Genomic DNA, 18,079 nt, shown 5'->3' with positions numbered 1-18,079 from the left:
GCTCTATATAGTTTAGAAGGTCAGCTTAGATGGTGTAATGGTCACATGTAGTGGTAAAATGTGAAGACCTATTGTTTGTGACCAAGGAGAAACTCTTTCACTTAGTCACATTTCATTTTTTAAATATGGGCCAAAAAATGCTAATTAATACTGCTGCATGTCTTGCTGCCCCTGGCTGGATTAATTTGTGTCCAACTCAGGGAATTCAGTGTGATGAGGTGACTCTGAGTTGCCTGTTTTGCTGGAACCCATTCCAGAACGTGGTGTGGCCCTCTCTGTTCAGCCTCACCATCAAAGGTAGGTTACCTGGGGAGTGCAGTCCCATACCTGGAAATATGTTACTGCATCGTTTCCAGTGTGACATGCTGTCTGCTAGTGAGTGAAATACCTAAAGAACCAGCTCTTTTTGTGAGCTGTTTCTCTGATGCTTCATAAGATGAGAAGAGAGACTTTTTCTGCCATTGCCATCTGGTTCTCTGTTGCCTCTGAAATCATCCATGGGAGCCCCCTGCTTTTAAGGATATGGCTGCATGGGTATTATTTTAACATAGCCTCTTTTCAGCATTTACCCTTCTTTAATTCATTTTGTCTTGCTCCATGTTTTATATTTAATTTCTATCTGAAGTGTTTCAACTCAACTTGGCTTTTAGCTTAATGGAACATATTTTTTTACAGAAATCATTTGAGATTTAAAACAGAGATGATATGACCTTAAAAGTACAAATGGCAGGTCAAATGCAATTGCCACTTAGAATCAAAAGGAGGAAAATACATAGCTGTCATTCGAATGTTTGTGTACCTTTTCTTGTGAGACAGTGTTATGAGATGACTTCTTTGTTTATGTCACCTCTTTGGCCAAATTCTGCTTTATTTCTTCAATGTAAATCCAGGATAATCTCTTGGACTTTAACAGACATAATTTGCTTTATCCTGATAGTAACTGAAAGCAGATTTTGACCTGAATTTTCCAGTGTATCTCTTGCTTAAGTATCCTCCCACTGAAGATGGGGGCCCTGAGTGTGCTAAATGGATTTTTTTCCTTAGCTCATATATCCGTCACATCATATGTGTTTGATTTACTTATATTTTTCTTACATTTAATCTCTGCCCATTTAGTCATACTTACTGTCATTTTTTATTTGTTCAGTAACTCAGTGCAGCTCAAAAAGGTAACAGGAATGGATAGAGCATAACAAGTTGCAAATAGATTCTGTGCAGACCTCTTCTGCGCCTTGCTGTGTTTCAGCTTATACAGTTTGGTTTATGGGATGGATTGTTTATTCAAATTCTAAGTTTATATAAGAGTGTTTAACAGCAGCTGTAAGTGTACTACAGAGAAGTATTGAATATGTTTCTTTTTTATTTTTATTCTATTGTTTGTAAAGTCCTCCAGGAGTTTCACAAAAAAACTCCTTTGTACTGCTAGGCCCAACATTAGCAGTATAATGGGCTCAAAATGGAGAGGATCTACACAAAATTCAGACTGTCTTCATCACCAAGTCTTTGGCAGATGTGGGCAGAAAAAAAGTTAAAAACTGCCTTTGCTGCCTTTGCCCTCTGAGAAAGGAAGAGAGGCATCCTCCTGGCAGTGCCTCTACTGGTAATACTACTAGTAAAGCAGAGGGAAAGATACTTCCCCAAGAGGCAGCGTTGGATGGTAGGTTTTTTAGAGGACAGGGGGTAGCACTCATTTGTTACCACAAATTTTTAAAGCTCAGGTGATGAGATGTGCCACACTCTGTCGCTCAGGTAGCATGCCAGGGCAGCAACCCTTCAGCTCTGCTGGTCTGCCTTGTGACCAGGGTTAGCAGAGGCCAGCGATGCCGGGTAACTTGTGCCCATGGGGAAAGGGTGTGTTTTGGTTCAGGCCTATCTTGTGCTGACTGCATATTGAGCCTTTCTTGCAAAGCCAGTGCTGAGGAGGAAATGAAAATTAAAAGCAAATTCTTACTGGCTGCTAGCACAGACCTGCTAAGGTAGCTGGCCAAATAAAGCATCACCATGACAAAACTTAATTTGATGCTAGACCAGTGTGTGACAAGAGTAAAAAGTAAAGGTACCATGTAGTCTCATTTCATGTATACCTACTGGGACATGTGCCCTCTCCTGGAAGACTTGGCACTGGAAAATGAGGCTGTGAATATCCCCTCTGCAGCCACCAGCTGTGGGGAAAGCAGCAAAGCCTGGTGAGTCTGGTGGGCTGTGGAGAGAATCCAGCCTTCACCACCCTATGCACAGTGTACGGGGGTGCTGCTTGCACACTGCCCAGGGGCCCTCTAGCAGGTGCCAGCTGGGTCTGGTGGAGATCTGTTCCTTGGGTGTGCTGCCCACTTGATGCTGGCAGATGGGTGGTGGATTGCTCTCTCTCCAAGCCGGCTCCAGCACCACGTTTCCCTCACGTCCACACGCACGGATATGAAGTGTATTTATGTGCAGTGCGCTCGGGTTAGGTTGCTGCAGGCTTAAGGTGTGGGACACACATTTTCTTCTCTTGTAAACTGTGATCCTTTTATCCAAATACTGGTGATGGGAATAGGGACAGGCTGTGTCGTTTCTCCATACTGATGTTATCATCAGCCCTCCTCCTTTAGCCATGGAGGCAAGGTGATTTTCTGTAAGTGGTCACCTGGTTTGGAATAGGCTTGTGACCAAGTATGGAGGCAGGTGTCGGTCTGCATCTGGTTAGATCCTAAATTATTGCCAGGGTTCAGTTCTGGTCCCTGCAGTTGAGCAGCCAAGGTGAAATTTTCACCCTTGCAGAAGCCAGACTGATGCCTGTACTCTGCTATTTAATTCACTGAGTTTAGAATTTAAGTTGCAAATGGGCTTCTTCCAGGCAGGGTTAAATTTCAGTGTTTGCAAAGACAGCTAAGTGCACTGAGGTTAAAATCATCAGCAGATGCTGTCTGGATTGTAGTTTCAGCAACACTAGCTGTCCACCCTATTGGCAGCTAAACTGCCCTTAGAACTGCTTTATTTAGGTTGAACGTTGTAAATTGATAATGTAGTCTACAAAATTTAGTACAATATTTTAAATATTAAAGATTTTAATGGAAGCTTTTGCTGAAAGGAGAATGTAAAGTAAGTCAAAAAATGTTCATGGGCTTCATGAATCAATTGATTCTGGGCAGCAGTTGAACTAAGGTTCTGTCCACTATGTGGACTAAAATCTTTGTCCATCTTGTTTCTTTTACTTCAGATCAATACTGTAAATCATGTTTGTGAGAACAGAATTTCTTATTTTACTGTAGCTATAGTGTAGCAGAACTTGGGAAAGCAGTGGTTTACTTACAAGTGGTAAGTAAAACAGAGTGTTAAGTTGCATTTAGTTGAAAGAGGACACATTCGGTTTTCTTGGTTTAGGTTAATTTTAAAACTTTTTGGATTTGGACAGGAGAGTTCTGCTATTGTTAAAGGTACAAAAGCAGAAAAGTTGTTAGAAAGGCTTGGTTTGTTTTCTGATTCACTGTCTTAATGTTTTCTAAAAAGTAGCATTGGCTCTTAAATATGCTCTGCAGCAGTCATCCTAATGTGATGATAAATGTCCTCTTCCCAGGTGACTCTCAATTCCATGTCTTCTTATCCAGAAAATGCACTACCCTCCAAATACAAATATATGAACTCAGTCTTTTTGCAGAAAGTGGTAAAAAATGACATGTGGGCACTTTGATTCCTTCCTTACTTTACAGGCAATCCTATCTCCATGTGGCTGTAAGCATGGGCTCCATCCTCGACTTGCAGCTCCCTTCTGACCTCTATTTTGTCTTCTTTTCACAGTTGTGCATCACATCAAGCGCCACAATATCGTACTTAAAAGAGAACTGGGAGAAGGAGCCTTTGGGAAGGTCTTTCTGGCAGAATGCTATAACCTGTGTCCTGAGCAGGGCAAGATCTTGGTTGCAGTGAAGGTAAAAGAGTCTAGGGTTACCATTATTAATTCATGGTTGCAACTCATGCTGTTTTATTTGTAAATGATCATGTTTACCTATTCCATAATCCCATGTTCTGATACCTGTAGAAGAGTTCACAAGACTAATGGAGTGTTAAGATAATTTGGTATTTGATCTTGCTGTGGATCATAAAATGAGACCTGAATCTCATAAGGAAAACGGAGGAAACAGATTGCGTCACGAGGTGGCCAAATCCTTTATGATCTGTCTGCAGCATTATTAAATATAAAAAATAATATATAGAAAAATAATATCTAGGTCATTAAAAATGCATGTGTGTGTGTCTAAAAAATGATCTGTTACTAGCTAACTGAATAGGTTACATGTATAATTTCTAGGCAAAGAACACCTTTCTGTTCCAGGACTGTGCCATTCTTTCAGTTTGCAACTGAAATTGTCAGTGTGTAGTTTTCATCAATGTAGCTTGGAGACCAAGCCTGCTTCTCTGCATGAAGCCTTTTTTGTCCCCCAAAATTCAAGAGCTGAGATTAGCTGTTGACCTTAGCTGTGGATGTAGCTAGAAAACAGTATTGGTGAAACTACACTCTCAGAGTTCAAAAACTTTCCCTGAAAACAACCTCTTATCTCCACCTGTAGTGTTCTCCTAAAAACTAAACTAAGTGTCCAGCATTTGAAATATCTCATTACATGCAGGGGGAATAGATGTCCAGAATTTGGGCTGTGCCAATTGACCAGAGAATAATTTTATCTGACAGGTCACAATTAGGCAACCATATGTGCATTTTGGATGAAACCACACAGTAAAAAAAATCATGTGGATCATCTTTTTAATTTGGTAACAAGAAATAGAGTCATGAATCTGGCATGGAAGAGCATGAAAGGAGGATAGTCTTGTAGAATGTTCCATCAAAAATAGTGGGGTTTTGGGTTTGCCAATGTAGTAGGCTTTTCAATACTTGGGATTAGTTCAGTCATGTTGACTGGTGAGAAAAAAAATAAGCTCTGAAGAGATATAGCATAGACAGGAGAAAACAAGATATAAGAGACAACAAAGCTATATCTGAATAATTTTTTTTGTTGTATTTTGGTGAAGCTATAATGGAAATGGCCTTTATCACTTTAGGGAACTGCTTAATAGAAAAATAAAAGTATTTCCATTCACTTGCTCCCTTTGAAAATCCTGTCCAGATGGAACCTAGCACTTCTTCTGTTAAATGCTGCACTGCACTTTCTGCTGCTCATTCTTAGTGTAAATCAAATGGAAGAGTACTCAGCCTTTAAAGGTATATATGTCTCCATAGACCTAGATGACAAATCTATCCATTTTCTGGGCAAGTTGTCATACTATTTTGGTTTGGTTTGGTTTTTCTTTCTCACTAAATCCTCTCTTTATAGTGTCCTTAATAAAAATCTTGCAGGCGGCTCTGGGAAGAACTACCTCTGGGAACAGGTTATGCCCATTTTATGTTTCTGATATTGGCTCTTAAAGATGTGACTCTGTTGTCACAGAGCAATTTTTTTGGTGAACTGAGCCACTGGATTGATCTTCATATAACTGGAGGGTTAATTGCCTGATGTTTGTCTCTTCCACTGTGGGTACCAGCCACAGATAGCAGGTATCCCTCAGCCACGGTGGAGGTGAAGGGCTGGGGCCTCAACTGGAGTGCAGAGAGCTATCCTGTGTCTGGACTACATCTCTGAGCACAGGATTTGGCAGTTTTAGTCGTAGAGGAGCAGACCTGGATGCCAGCAGCAGTAAGCAGCTCCTGCTGACATACAACAAGGTCTTTAGAGAACTTCAGCTCCATGGGCAAAACCAGAGCACGCCCATCACTATAAAACAGATTTGATGAACCCAGTGGAATAGGTACTTGCTGAAGAGTAAGGTGGTGCCAGGGAGATTCCAGCTGCAAGGAAGCACAGCCTCACCTGCACAATGGGGGTCACATTGGCTAGTGGTCCCTGTCAGCTCCCTGTGCCTGCCAGTTGCTGAAAAACTGAATGGCTTGTGCCTGGCCCTGAGCATCCCTCCTTCTAAATCAACATGTTCCCTTCTTATCAGCCAGCTAGTATCCAAAATGCTGATGTTGCTGCAGCAAATTATTTAGGAGCTAGGAGGCCCAGAAAAATCTGGGAAGATAAAAAAGATTAGGCCTAGCATAAAATACCAAAGAGCTTGAGCTTTTGCTCCTTTAAAGAGGAGAAAGCAAATTTGTTTGCATTGGTTTTGATTGATTTTTGGGGGCAACACAGAGTGTTTGGAAATATTTTCCATAGGACAAAACCTGGGCATTGTACTAGCATTGCCCCCAAAGCACATCATATCAAGACACCATTTGCTGCAGGCACTTTTAGAGAACAGAGGGTGGAGGAAGGAAAAAATACTGTTTTCTTGTGGGCCCATTTTACTATTTTTGTTCAGGCCTGGGTCAGTACTGTGTCCTCACAGGGTTGGATCCCCAGGCACAGTCTCACACTGGTGTAGCTTGTCCAGAGCAGGAGGCGAGGCTGACAAGACACAGGTTAGCAACTGTGCTTCTGGCTCCCCTGGGAGGTTTTGCTCAGCTAGCAGACTGTTGTGTGTATGATATCAAGAACATTTCCATGGCACCTGCACAGGAAAATCAAAGGTTTCCAGTTCTTCAGATGTTCAGTTCTGAGAAGGCTCGAAATGACCCCTTCATTTCTTGAGGAGACATACCATATGTTTATGGGAAGCAGTAGCAATTACTTTGTAGGAGAAGGCTGAAACAGTAGAAAGCAGTAGTAGTAGTCATGTAGCTGTCTTGAGAGTTTGGCTGCCAAGTCCTGCTGATGTTGGTGGCAGCCCCATCCTCCTGCTGTTGCTCTGACTGGCCCACAAAGGCAGCTCTGTGGTGTCAGAGTTCACACTCGCTGCAGGGCAGCACAGACCACACACAGTGCTGCTACCTGGACAAGGACTCTGTGGAGGAGAGTAAGTGTGGGCTGGTAGTCCAACTGTTACAAGGATCAACTTGGCAGATGTGGAGTTCCTGTAAGAGCCAGGGGCCCCTCTGCTTCCCAAGGAAGCTTGTTCCTCCTCTTTAACTGTGGGCCTGAGTGGCTGGGAAGCACATGTGATTGAATCTCAGATCCTGCTTGGGAAAACCTCCTGTCGACTGGTGAAAGTGCTTTGTATGCAGAGCTTTGGCATACTTGTCAGTAATGATAATAATAATTAATATGTCTTTCCTCTCTTTGTGCTCTCAGGGTTTTATTTTGGTTTTTTTCTTTTTTTTCTTGTACTGAGAACAAGCTAAATGCATTACTCGATGTGATTTCTATGTAAATTCTACATACTTATTAATTTTTTTACCTTCCAGTCTCCTCCTTGCCTGACTGTGCCAACTCTCTCTCATGTCATTGTGTCAGTGTTTTACGCACTGCATGAAATAATGAAAAGGAGATTTTGCAATGGTGGGTGACAGAAATTCTAGTCAGCACATGGTAGTAGAAACCCTGCATGAGTTTCACCAGAGTTTTAGACTTTTCTTCATTTTGCTGTTTGACAGAAAATGTGGAATTGCCATGGCAACTGCTCTGTCATATGATAATTTTGCTGTTTCTGTGAGATAAAAAGCATCTTCTCAAATATACAATATGCCATCCTCACAGGACAGAGCTGTCAGCATTTTTAGTGTCTTTCCAGGGAAAGAGCCTGTTGGAAAGAGGATCAGCCTCTGCTTCTCCCTTTCAGTTTTTTTCCAGATTGCTATTATTTAAAAATGGGTTTTGTGTTAATTGTTTTTCTAATTCTGTTGTTGAGAAGAATTACAGTCCAATCACTTCATATATGAAACCACCAGAGGAAACTCAAGTGACAACAGAATTATTACCAGTGGTTTCAGAATATATAGCATACACTTGACTGTGCCTTGGTGCCTGTACCATGTTAAAGCATCATCCCAGAGCCTGGAAGTATTGGAAGACACTTCCATTTCAGCCCTCACTAAGTTCAGATGTGATTGTGTGTAGACCAGAGTGGGAAGCAAATTTGATATCCATGCTACAGCTGTGTATTACTAACATATTGTGTCTAGTGAAGCCTTGATGAGGCAATATCCTTGTTTCACCATTGGTAGGTCATATGGAGAAGGTATTCTGAGCCTGAAGGCATGTTAAGGTTCATAGGTATGTTCTTCAGGGGGAGGGATAGCTAAGGCATGAGTGATTTCTTTTGCCTCTAGGATCCACAGAGCCTGAAACCCACAGGGAAAAGCCCCTGAACCCAGAAGACAGCAATCCATCCTGCCCTACTCCTTATCCCCCCATCTGAATTTTGTTGTGGTAGCTATCCATTTTTCAAGGCCCAGAATTGCGGTATCACAAGTAAAGCACGTGTTTTTTCCAGCAGTCATATCCTAGGCTCTTCACACATGCATACATCTCATACTAGAAAAGTGGACAGAATTGTCCCTGTTGAAGTAAAGGGTTGAACAAATCATGACTCCTTCAGCTAAAACCTCAGTTTGTTGGCAGAACAATTGGACAGTATCAGCTTATTCTGTTTCTGTTCTGGTGAGTGTGGTTGGTCCTATGCTCTATATATCAATTCAGGGTAGAAAGTAAAGTGTCTATATGGCCAGGAAAAAGGCGTCTTTAATTAAAACATAGCCACTAGTTTTGTGTCTTATCTTCCATTGTATTAAAGCTAGGTGTTGTTAAAATCTAGAGGTACAGAGCCCAGACAGCAGTTTCTGTGAAGAATAAATTTTGAATGTTGGTAACTTGCCATCTTTCTCTTGTGGTTTTAGAAATATTTTTTGAATTAGTATAGTGCAACCACTGTACCTCTTGACTATAGAGTCTATTAGTGGTTTATTGTCAATTATAATTATTCCTCATTTAATTGGTGTCTGAACTTGCTTTTTTTTTGTGCATGAAAGTGTTTTCTTTCTCACGAAATGTAGTTTGTAAGGAGAAATCAGAAACTGCCTAGGTGTGACAGTTAAATTAATATTATTTCATTATACAACTTTTAAGCCTCCTGTTTGATCCAGTGACATTCTCTGTGCATCTGCTTTCCTCCGTGTCTATCACTTTAGGATTTGACCTCTAGGTCAACCTACCTGGACTGTTGCCTAATCTTAGTCATGTGAGTAGATTAACAGAATTTCAAAGAAGTTTCTGGCTGAAGTCTCAGGTTTTTCTGGTCCAGGGACATACTCTCATGTAAATCTACCTAATGCATAGCACACCACAGGGACTAATGTCAGCAGTACATAAAGAATGCATCCACATTACCACCATGTATTTCAAACAAGCAGATTTTTATTTTAAAGAACTAACAGGAAAGGTAAATACCAGCAGCATACTAGGGGTTGCTTGAGTTAAATGCTCAGGGATACAAACCAGCTGTGTACTAGTATATTTTTGGGATGAGATCAGTTTATTTGTTCTGTGTTTGGAAAACACTTGTCACAGTGAGAGCATGAGTATTCATACATTCTCTTACAAGAAAAAGTGTTTGTTTGGGATAACATGTGGCAAGAGAATGAAAATTGTACTGCCATTATTTAATTGCACTTCAAGATCACATCTGCATTTCTAAAAGACCTATTAAGAGAGTACTTCCTCCATCCTCTGTGCTGTACTGTGTCCTTATCTTACCCTCACAGGGCTATCCCACACGTTTCCTACCTTCCGTGAAAATCTGTCCTTCCTTACATTTTCATTTTCTCCACCAGACACTGAAGGATGCCAGTGACAATGCCCGCAAGGACTTCCACCGTGAGGCAGAACTGCTAACTAACCTGCAACATGAGCACATTGTCAAATTCTATGGTGTCTGTGTTGAGGGTGATCCACTCATCATGGTCTTTGAGTATATGAAGCATGGAGATCTTAACAAATTCCTCAGGTAAATCCATGAACAAATGTTGTGATTCTGAGCCAAAAGTGAGCAGAAAAGGTAGGTGTTACTGGTACTTAAAGTTAAATTAACAACTACCACTGGAAAAAGCTGACACTTGGGAAAACAAATTGTATGACTGGTGTTTTGTACCAGGATGTGGGGCTCTCTTTCTTTGCCTGTTTGGAAGTACTATAAAATCAAGTTTTATATCAGAGAAATATTGTTTCCAGTATATTTCAGTGTATTCTGAAATGTCTGGTTATAAATCCTACAGTAGGAATGATTTTATTACAGGCTTTCTGATAACACTTGGAAGATCCCACTCAACACCTATTGCTATCTGTAGGTGTCAAAGAGCTTCTGAAGTCTAACCCCTTTTCTCTTCCCTCCTCTCACTGTTTTGGAAAGACTGCTATAAATCTGCAGCAAGAAAACTGTGAGCTATGGAAACGTCTTCTAGTTGGAAAATGCTATACTTTGGGGTCCAGATTAAGGCTTTATTTCATAAAGCTATTCAGGAACGTGCATAGGAAATCGAAATTTGGCAGTAGAGCAGTTACAAATAAATAGATGATACATAAGGTTCACAATAATAGGTAACCCATGATCCAGGAAGTTATGAACAGAGGCCTCGTGTATGTGCCATTTCTACTAGCTTGCACTTTTTGACATAAAAATAAACAGTTAAGAGATAGCATTTGCTTCTATGTTAAAAATGTAAGACTATTCTTTCCATGTCTACTGTGTAATTTTATCAACAGATATTGCAAAGGAATTTCAACATACAGAGGTCTTTCCTGCAAAAGGTAGCTAAGGATACCACCATTTTGGAAAGATATCTCTAACAAAGCTGTAAAACAATCAGAGCAGATTATTACAGAGATGTTCTGTTAAATGGATTCACATTTTCAATATAACTGAAATTACTATGATTGCTAATGCTGCCATTTATGGCATATGTGAAATGAGTTTACTGTCTTTCTACTGCCTCTTGAAAAAATATCCACGCAATAACACAAATGACATCAACTAGCATCCTCCCTTACTGGCAGGGTTGACAGGTTTGATGAAGAAACTGGGATCTGAACTGGAGATGCAGAGCAAACACTACTACTCTTCCCAGACTGACTGTCTCTCTGGCAAAGGATTTAAGTTTATTTAAGAATTAAGGGCATTTACATTTGTCTCCTTGGTCTTCTTCTATGAATCAGGAGAGAGCTGCAGTTTCCCTAGATGCCACCTTAGTACATTTTCAGAACACTGAATTTCCATTAGAAGAAGCCAGATTCTCAGTTGAAGAGAAATAATTTCTTACTCCATAAGAAATACCTACATCTTGATTCTTTTTGATTCGCCTTTTCTTACGTTGTAACTCTGATTTTGAGTTATTGTACAGAACCAGACAGTATATTTCTTACTTTAATGCCTTCACATTTAAAAAAACTATTAATCAGCCCTTGTCTTTAGAACATAAAATGATTATGCTGGGACAAGCTGTTAAACCTAAGCTCCGATTTGTCATTCCTCTCACATTTTCTGCAGCTTGTGCTGCAGACCAGAGGTTCATAAAGTGGGCTGTTCCATATTTCTTACCCTGCAGCGCCACCAAAGGCTGTTGGGGAAAAATTGATCTGAAAATTTAACCCAAATGAGCCTGGCTGCCTGCATGCAGCCAAAAGCTGTTCGGATCTAGGACTAAAGCCTCAAACTTGTGCCTGCCCAGTGCTTGGTGTGTGGACTAGTGGACGATGCGGCTGCAGAGAATATCTGTCAAAGTCCCTGGCTGTTGCAGACACTGAAGATCACCTCATTTACGGCCAGCATGAAGCAGACAAGCAAGCTGGGTGGAATGTTAAGAATAATCTACAGATTCCATTAGATACAGACCATGTCCTCAGGGAGACTAGCAAAAGATGAAAAGTTCTCTAATTTAGAAGCTCAGAGGTTCATGTCTAAGAGCACTTACTAAAAAAAAATCCATGCATGATAAAGGTACGCTATTTTTCAATAGGAATTTACTTGTGACTTTTAGTTGGAGATTTCATGTCTTCCCATTTATTCCTACCCCCATCAACCTAGTCCAGATGAATGGCAGCCTGAACATACCCTATGACAGAAAGCTGCTTTGCCTGGTACCAGATACAGTCCCATCAATCCTACACACCCTCCTTTGTTTTTTTCTCACGTCTGTCACTTTGCTCATGAAATTCTTCCCTTGGGGCAATTTTAATATCATATTTCTAATTGGTAGTGTCAGATTTGGTCTCAAAGATTTTGATTAATTTGGAACTCTTTTCCAAACTCCTGTGCCCTTACCCTAGAGAAAAATTAAGGCCTCACCTCTGTTGAGGAGGGAAGAGAAGAGGGGATCTCTTTGAAAGAATGCTTTTCAGGAATGGAATAAAAAAAGGGCTTCTGAAAACACAGAAAAATAGAATGGATGGAAAAGGATATTTAGAACATTATAAAATGTATCAAATGAGGAATGATTTCCAAATTACCTCATTGATTGGATAAGGATTAGCTAGTAGTTCTTCCTGTAAAACATCGTTAATATGACTGTTTATATATCTGTATCTTCAAGATCCTAGGATGTAAAGGCATACCAGAGCTCACATAGTTAAGATGGGTAAAGCTCATGTGTCCCAGTACTACACTGAGCTTTCCTAATGCAAAATATCTCTGTTTTTGATGAAGTGCATATTAAGCAGTTGATTGTTGCTTCTTAGGGACTTGCTAGGTCTTGAAAAACTCATATTTCTGAAGCTATTTTGTTTTTCCAAATAGTGTGTGTTTTGTGTCCTCTTCCTATTGTAAATAATTCCAGTCTCAGGCAGGACTCACCCTTGGTGATGAAATAAGCAAAAATCCTTTCCTGCTGTGCATTTGGATAGGAAATCAGAAGTATAAATTTAAAATTTCTGCCCTTGTTTCTTAAATAGAGAAGGAAGTTAGCTCTTTCTTGTTTAAGAAAAGATGGAAGGGTCAATGGCCTGTATCCCTGTAGAAATTAAGGAATGCCAGTCACAGGAAAAGTGATGCTGTGCATGCCACTTCATTGCCTTTCCCTCAATTGTTTTTCTGTCTTACAGAGAGATAAGACTTTCCCTTGGTTCCCAAGCAGATTTGTTTGTCAGCCTTTCTCCAGAAAAATTACTAGAATGGAACAGAAGAAAAGTGATGCTTTCTGACAGATGGGTACTATTGTGAACACAAATGTCTTATTTCCTTGAGTAATATATATCCAGTTTGTAATGCTCTTCAGAACACCAGTCTTTCACCAATGAAGGAAGACAGTAAATTAAAAAAGCTGAGACAAAAAAAAAATAATCCCTATTTCAATAAGTAATTTATAGCACTTTTGATGGAGTTGTGTGGGCTGACACACTAATACCTTTCACTTCTCCATCTTACAAGTGGCCTGTCAATTTATCAGATTGTGTTTTGGTGCAGGGCACATGGACCTGATGCAGGACTGATGGCAGAAGGCAACCGTCCTGCTGAGCTGACCCAATCCCAGATGCTTCACATTGCCCAACAGATTGCTTCTGGTATGGTTTACCTGGCATCGCAGCACTTCGTGCATCGGGATCTTGCTACCCGGAATTGTCTGGTTGGTGAAAACCTGCTGGTGAAGATTGGGGATTTTGGGATGTCTAGAGATGTGTACAGCACAGACTACTATCGGGTAAGTGAACTGCTGTAATAAGTAAAAACGTAGGTCTTGTTCAGTCTTCTTACCACTTTGCTGTGACTGATTCTGCTTTTACACTTAACCATCTGTCTGTCAGGTAATTTAGAGCCTAGCATATGGAGAGCCTGGTTCTGAATTAAAAGGGTTTTGTAAATGTGGAGAGTTAATCAGAGTAGTTTGTCATGTTTTGTTGTTTGTATATGTTGGGTTTAGATTCTAAATCACAGAAAGGTCTTTTTCCCACGATGAAAATTCTGCATGTTTGCTTGGCATGAGTCAAGAAGCAGCAGATGAAAAGGAAGAAAATTTGGCCCAACACTTTGAAGCTATTAAAATATGTTCCTAAATATTGCTAAGAAAAATGGAAATGGTAACTTTGGGGAGCAGTTGTATAATGTGTCAGTTAACTGGGGAAAACATAAGTACTGGGCAGCAGACATGACCAGTTATTTTACTCAAGAAGAGATTACGTGAGAAGTTGTTGTATACTCAGCACCTGAAAGCTTTTCCTGCCATAAGCCAGGCCTTTAGTCCTTCTTAATGAGCTGTTTTGCAGAGGGTAAGAGTAGCCCATTGCTCCTTTTAATTCTGACTGTTTTCCCTGAGCTTGGTTGTCATAAAGTGGTATAGTGAATTTTGCAAAGACCTTCTGAGATTGCTGGGATAAACAAACTGAGCGTATTAATGATGTTGTTGACACAGTCTTTGTGCTATGTGGTAAGTTACGGAGTTGACACCATTTGCTGTTTGCTATCACATTTGTAGTTTCATGATTGGAACTGAACCTGTCAGGTGTTTATGGCTTGGGGAAGGCAAGCCATGACCAAACTGATAATTTACAAACTCTAGAGTTTATCCTGTAAGGTAAACTCATCTTCTTTAAGCACATGTTTTGTATCTGCCTCTGTATTCCTTATTTCTTATTCCTTCTTCGCTATTACTTTCTTAGCCACTCAGTTTGGATTGTCTTAATAAAGGAAAGCGTCAACTCACCATCAGTGTTGGTGGGATGCCTGGAAAGAGATTGCCTCTACATCTGGTTGAGGCTGGGTAGACAGGATAGAGGAAGCTACACATTTGAAAATTATTGTTGAACACTGATTCACTTAAAAGCTCATAAGTAACAGCCTCCCCTCTTAATTTTCTTTCCTTTCAAAGACAAACCTAGTATTTAGCAAACATATGATCCAAATTCCTCTTATATATTGTTATTTTGGAAACTGGGACTTTGAATTATTTGCTCAATGTCTAACAAGCACGACTGCACTTCAGAGCTTGAAAAAAATATACATGATGGTAATAACTTCCTCTGTGGTTTAAAGTACACCAGTGAGCAGACCTCAGTGAGGCTGAGGTTTCTTGATTTTGCATCTGATTTTGCGTATTGCATCTTTGCACCACTTATCGGGACTGAAGTTATGTCTCTGTTCCATACCTCAGTGTTTATTGTGTTGGTCGTTACATTTAAGAATGAATGTATATGCAAAACAGTGTTTCCAAAGGTTGTTACAGTCAGCGGCAGCATTTTTGAACATACCCTTTGCTTATTTTTGGAAAAAAAATAATAACTCCCCCTGCTGCATAAAAACTACCTGCAAAAGGGGGTAGAAGCTCAGTAGTCATATGGCTTTCCTGGAGACAACTGAGGCCTGGCTCGGGCATGTGATGGTGCACAGACTCTGGCATCAGTGTACCTGCTCACATACCTCTGGGTTTAATCCTCAAGTCTTACACATGAGTACTCAAGCAAAGCTTCCTACCCACTGTAACACAAATTTAGAACACCAATGACCTTGAAAAAGCAGGAGTTCAGGAAATTCTGGGTAACCTGGATAGTCCTTCGGCACCTCTCAAAGGATCTCATTTAAGGGGTACTTTGTACTTCCCACTGTCCTTCATACAGAATCGCTCTCTTCTTTCCTTCTTCTCTCCCTTATCATCACTTATTTTTGAAGGCATAGGAGGGCTTCTGTGAGGTCCAGGGTGTAACAAAGTAGAAGAAAGAGGTAGTAGTGTGAAGATAGTGCAACCATTGATGTGAGAGAGGGAACAAGTAAGGTGGGAAAGGCAGTCATAGAGAGGTGTTAGAAAGGTGTTCTGAAAGACAGAAATGTGAATGGAGAGAGAAAGAGGTAAACATGTGTCAAAAGGGACAATGTAAAATAGAATGGCCCCATCCAAACTGGTGGTGTAAGCATGCAGAGTGATGGAAACATCAAGCTGGGAAGCTGCTTGTTCTACACAGTAATAAAAGCAAGAAAGATAATTTCTTTGGATCCTCATGGTCCAGCTGGTTTCTAATTAGTTTCTAATTAGTTCAGAGGAGGGACAGAGCCACAGCCTGCCATGCCACCATATTTCATACTTGATAAAAGTTGAGCCTGTGAAGTTTTGGCCTGCCCTTTCTGGGATATCTGTGGGCTGGTCAGAAGATGGTCATGAAAAAAATCAAGGCAATGATGAATTCCCAGATGGCTCTCAGGAGAATTGCATCCTTGACAGGCCTAAGTCAGTGATAACACTGGAATGGCAGTGACATACTATACCTAATTGCTTATAGGAGGCTAAGTCTTTTTAACCGTTCAGGCTTAATCACTCAGAGAGAAGCAAATCGTCCCCAACCCTGACAGCTTTATCTGATGCTCATTGGAGAGACTTAAACAATTCCAAAAAGTTCTGCAAGATATAGTTCATCATTTGTGGGTTTTAATACATAGGGATTGTGTTTTTTTTGGAGCCTGCCACTCAGTCATGATGTTAGATTTGCCCAAGATGATTATTTATAGCTTGCTTCTGTAAGATAAGGATGATCCCAAGTCATTGTGCACTGTTAGATTGTTAATGACATTCTGCATCGAATCAGCTCAGCTGTTAAGAGATGCTTCAGGGAAGAGGGGGAGAGAAGTAACCCTTGGACTGGGAATACATGTGATGTATGGCCCTGAAAAGCTTTCCTTTTCTCCCCCTTTATTTTTTTCTCTTTTTCATCATGCAGGAGTCTTGTAGGTGGGAGAAGTCCAGATGTACATGCTAGCATCCAATGTAACAGCAATAGGTTTTGATAGTCAGACCAGATTAGCCTGGGGACATGAAGAAACTTCGAAGGCTTTTCTTACCCAAAAGTGCTCTACACCCCAGGCCAAAGTTAAACAACTGTCAAGTAATTGGTTTGGTCTTCGAGCCAAACAGCTCCAGCAACACTGCTGCACTGCAATCCTTATAGCACAAAAGATCCTTTCACAAAGTTATTTACTTGCAGAGCTTAGGTCTCAAGTTTATTAGGGGGTTTTATTTGTTTTGTTGATGTCTGGGGTCTGTTGTTTGATTTCCTATACCTACAGGTCAGGATTTCCTATCTTACTCTTAAGATACCCAGGTAATGCTTTAAAGTAGCTTTCAGTGCTTTTAAGTGTTGACACTGAAGCCTGGGAAGAGCTATTTTGTTGTTACTTTTTTCTTGGATTCAGAGGTAACATATCAGAGTCTTTTTAGGTTTCCAGTTCAGGTTTGCAAGTGATTGCCTAGTACTTGGTCTTAAAATAAATTCATTTCTTAATTATAAGCAAAAAGCTTGAAAAAAAAAAGTAGAAGTCATCTTATCCCAGTACTTGGAAAAACTTAACACGGATATACTTTAAATATGCAGTCTGGTCAGCCAATTACAGGCTTGAGCCAAGGTTTTGGATAAAACTGTGATCTCACCAGACTAAGCAAGAGTTTTCCCATTAACTTCATTAGGACCAGAGTTTCAGCCTTCCCCAGTTTTATGTTTGTCCAGTGAAGGATAGGCATTCTGTTTCTTATTTAGATTTATGGAGCTCAGTTTTGTAATCCCTGTTTAGCTATTGTATAACCTACTTGCCTTTATGTAACAGCACAAGAACAGCAGAGAAAATATGGACTCCTTTTCTCAGCTTGCACAAACCACTCAAAACTCTGTCAAAAGACTGGGCCTAGTGAGATTTCTGACTTCCTTTAGGCCCAGCTTGCCTCTGAACCTAAGAGAGGTTCACAAATTAGTTTCCTTCACGTCTGGCACAGATTCAGCAGAAGACTAAGAGGATGTGTTTCAGTATAAATTTCATTGACTCCATTTCTCTTTAAAATCTTCTCCACATTTTGTACCATTTTGCTATTTAAAGAGAGCATTGCATGTCAGATTGTAAGAAGAGACAAAGGTTACCAAGCCCCTTTTACTCTTGAAGGAAGCCACGCAATAGGTGTTAAGGGTAGGAGCAACAAGAACCCGCTCCCTCATCATGCTGCCAGTAAAACACTCACTAGTACTTTAGCTCCTTCTGTTTAAGACACCAAGCCCCATAAAAATTCTAGTCTGCCAGGGAAAAAGAGAAGATTTCCAAAGTGTCCTAAGCACTTAAAGAGAAACTATGTTTGGCAAAAATTCCTGAGAGATCTTAGGTAGTCAGTCACACCTGACACACAGCAAGATGTGACAGCAATCCCCATCAGACATTTCTGTGAAAGTCATCTTCTGAACTGGTGAACCGGAAAAAGCTATGTGGGCCCAAGCCAGCTGCACCAGTCTGTGGCATAACTTGCATTTGGTGATGCCTCTCAGAGCACATCTGGCCATGTTGC

The 18,079-nt window shown here is 40.5% G+C and overlaps 1 protein-coding gene across 2 annotated transcripts in view; it reads left to right on the top strand.

The window, feature by feature from the left end:
• The window catches only part of NTRK2 (neurotrophic receptor tyrosine kinase 2), a 198,183-nt gene that overhangs the window by 141,483 nt on the left and 38,621 nt on the right, over positions 1-18,079 (top strand). For both annotated transcript variants that reach the window (XM_005522628.3, XM_088053983.1), the window contains 3 exons: positions 3,778-3,908; positions 9,620-9,792; positions 13,240-13,474. In XM_005522628.3, the coding sequence (XP_005522685.1) occupies positions 3,778-3,908; positions 9,620-9,792; positions 13,240-13,474 (539 nt within the window). The remainder of the gene's footprint in view (positions 1-3,777; positions 3,909-9,619; positions 9,793-13,239; positions 13,475-18,079) is intronic.

The sequence above is a fragment of the Pseudopodoces humilis genome, chromosome 4 (genome assembly GCF_049639895.1).
Source record: "Pseudopodoces humilis isolate 2021_Gansu_Grassland_sample_001 chromosome 4, ASM4963989v1, whole genome shotgun sequence".
NCBI lineage: Eukaryota > Metazoa > Chordata > Aves > Passeriformes > Paridae > Pseudopodoces > Pseudopodoces humilis.
The sequence above is the reverse complement of the archived record's forward strand: the minus strand, read 5'-3'. Positions and strand labels throughout refer to the sequence as shown.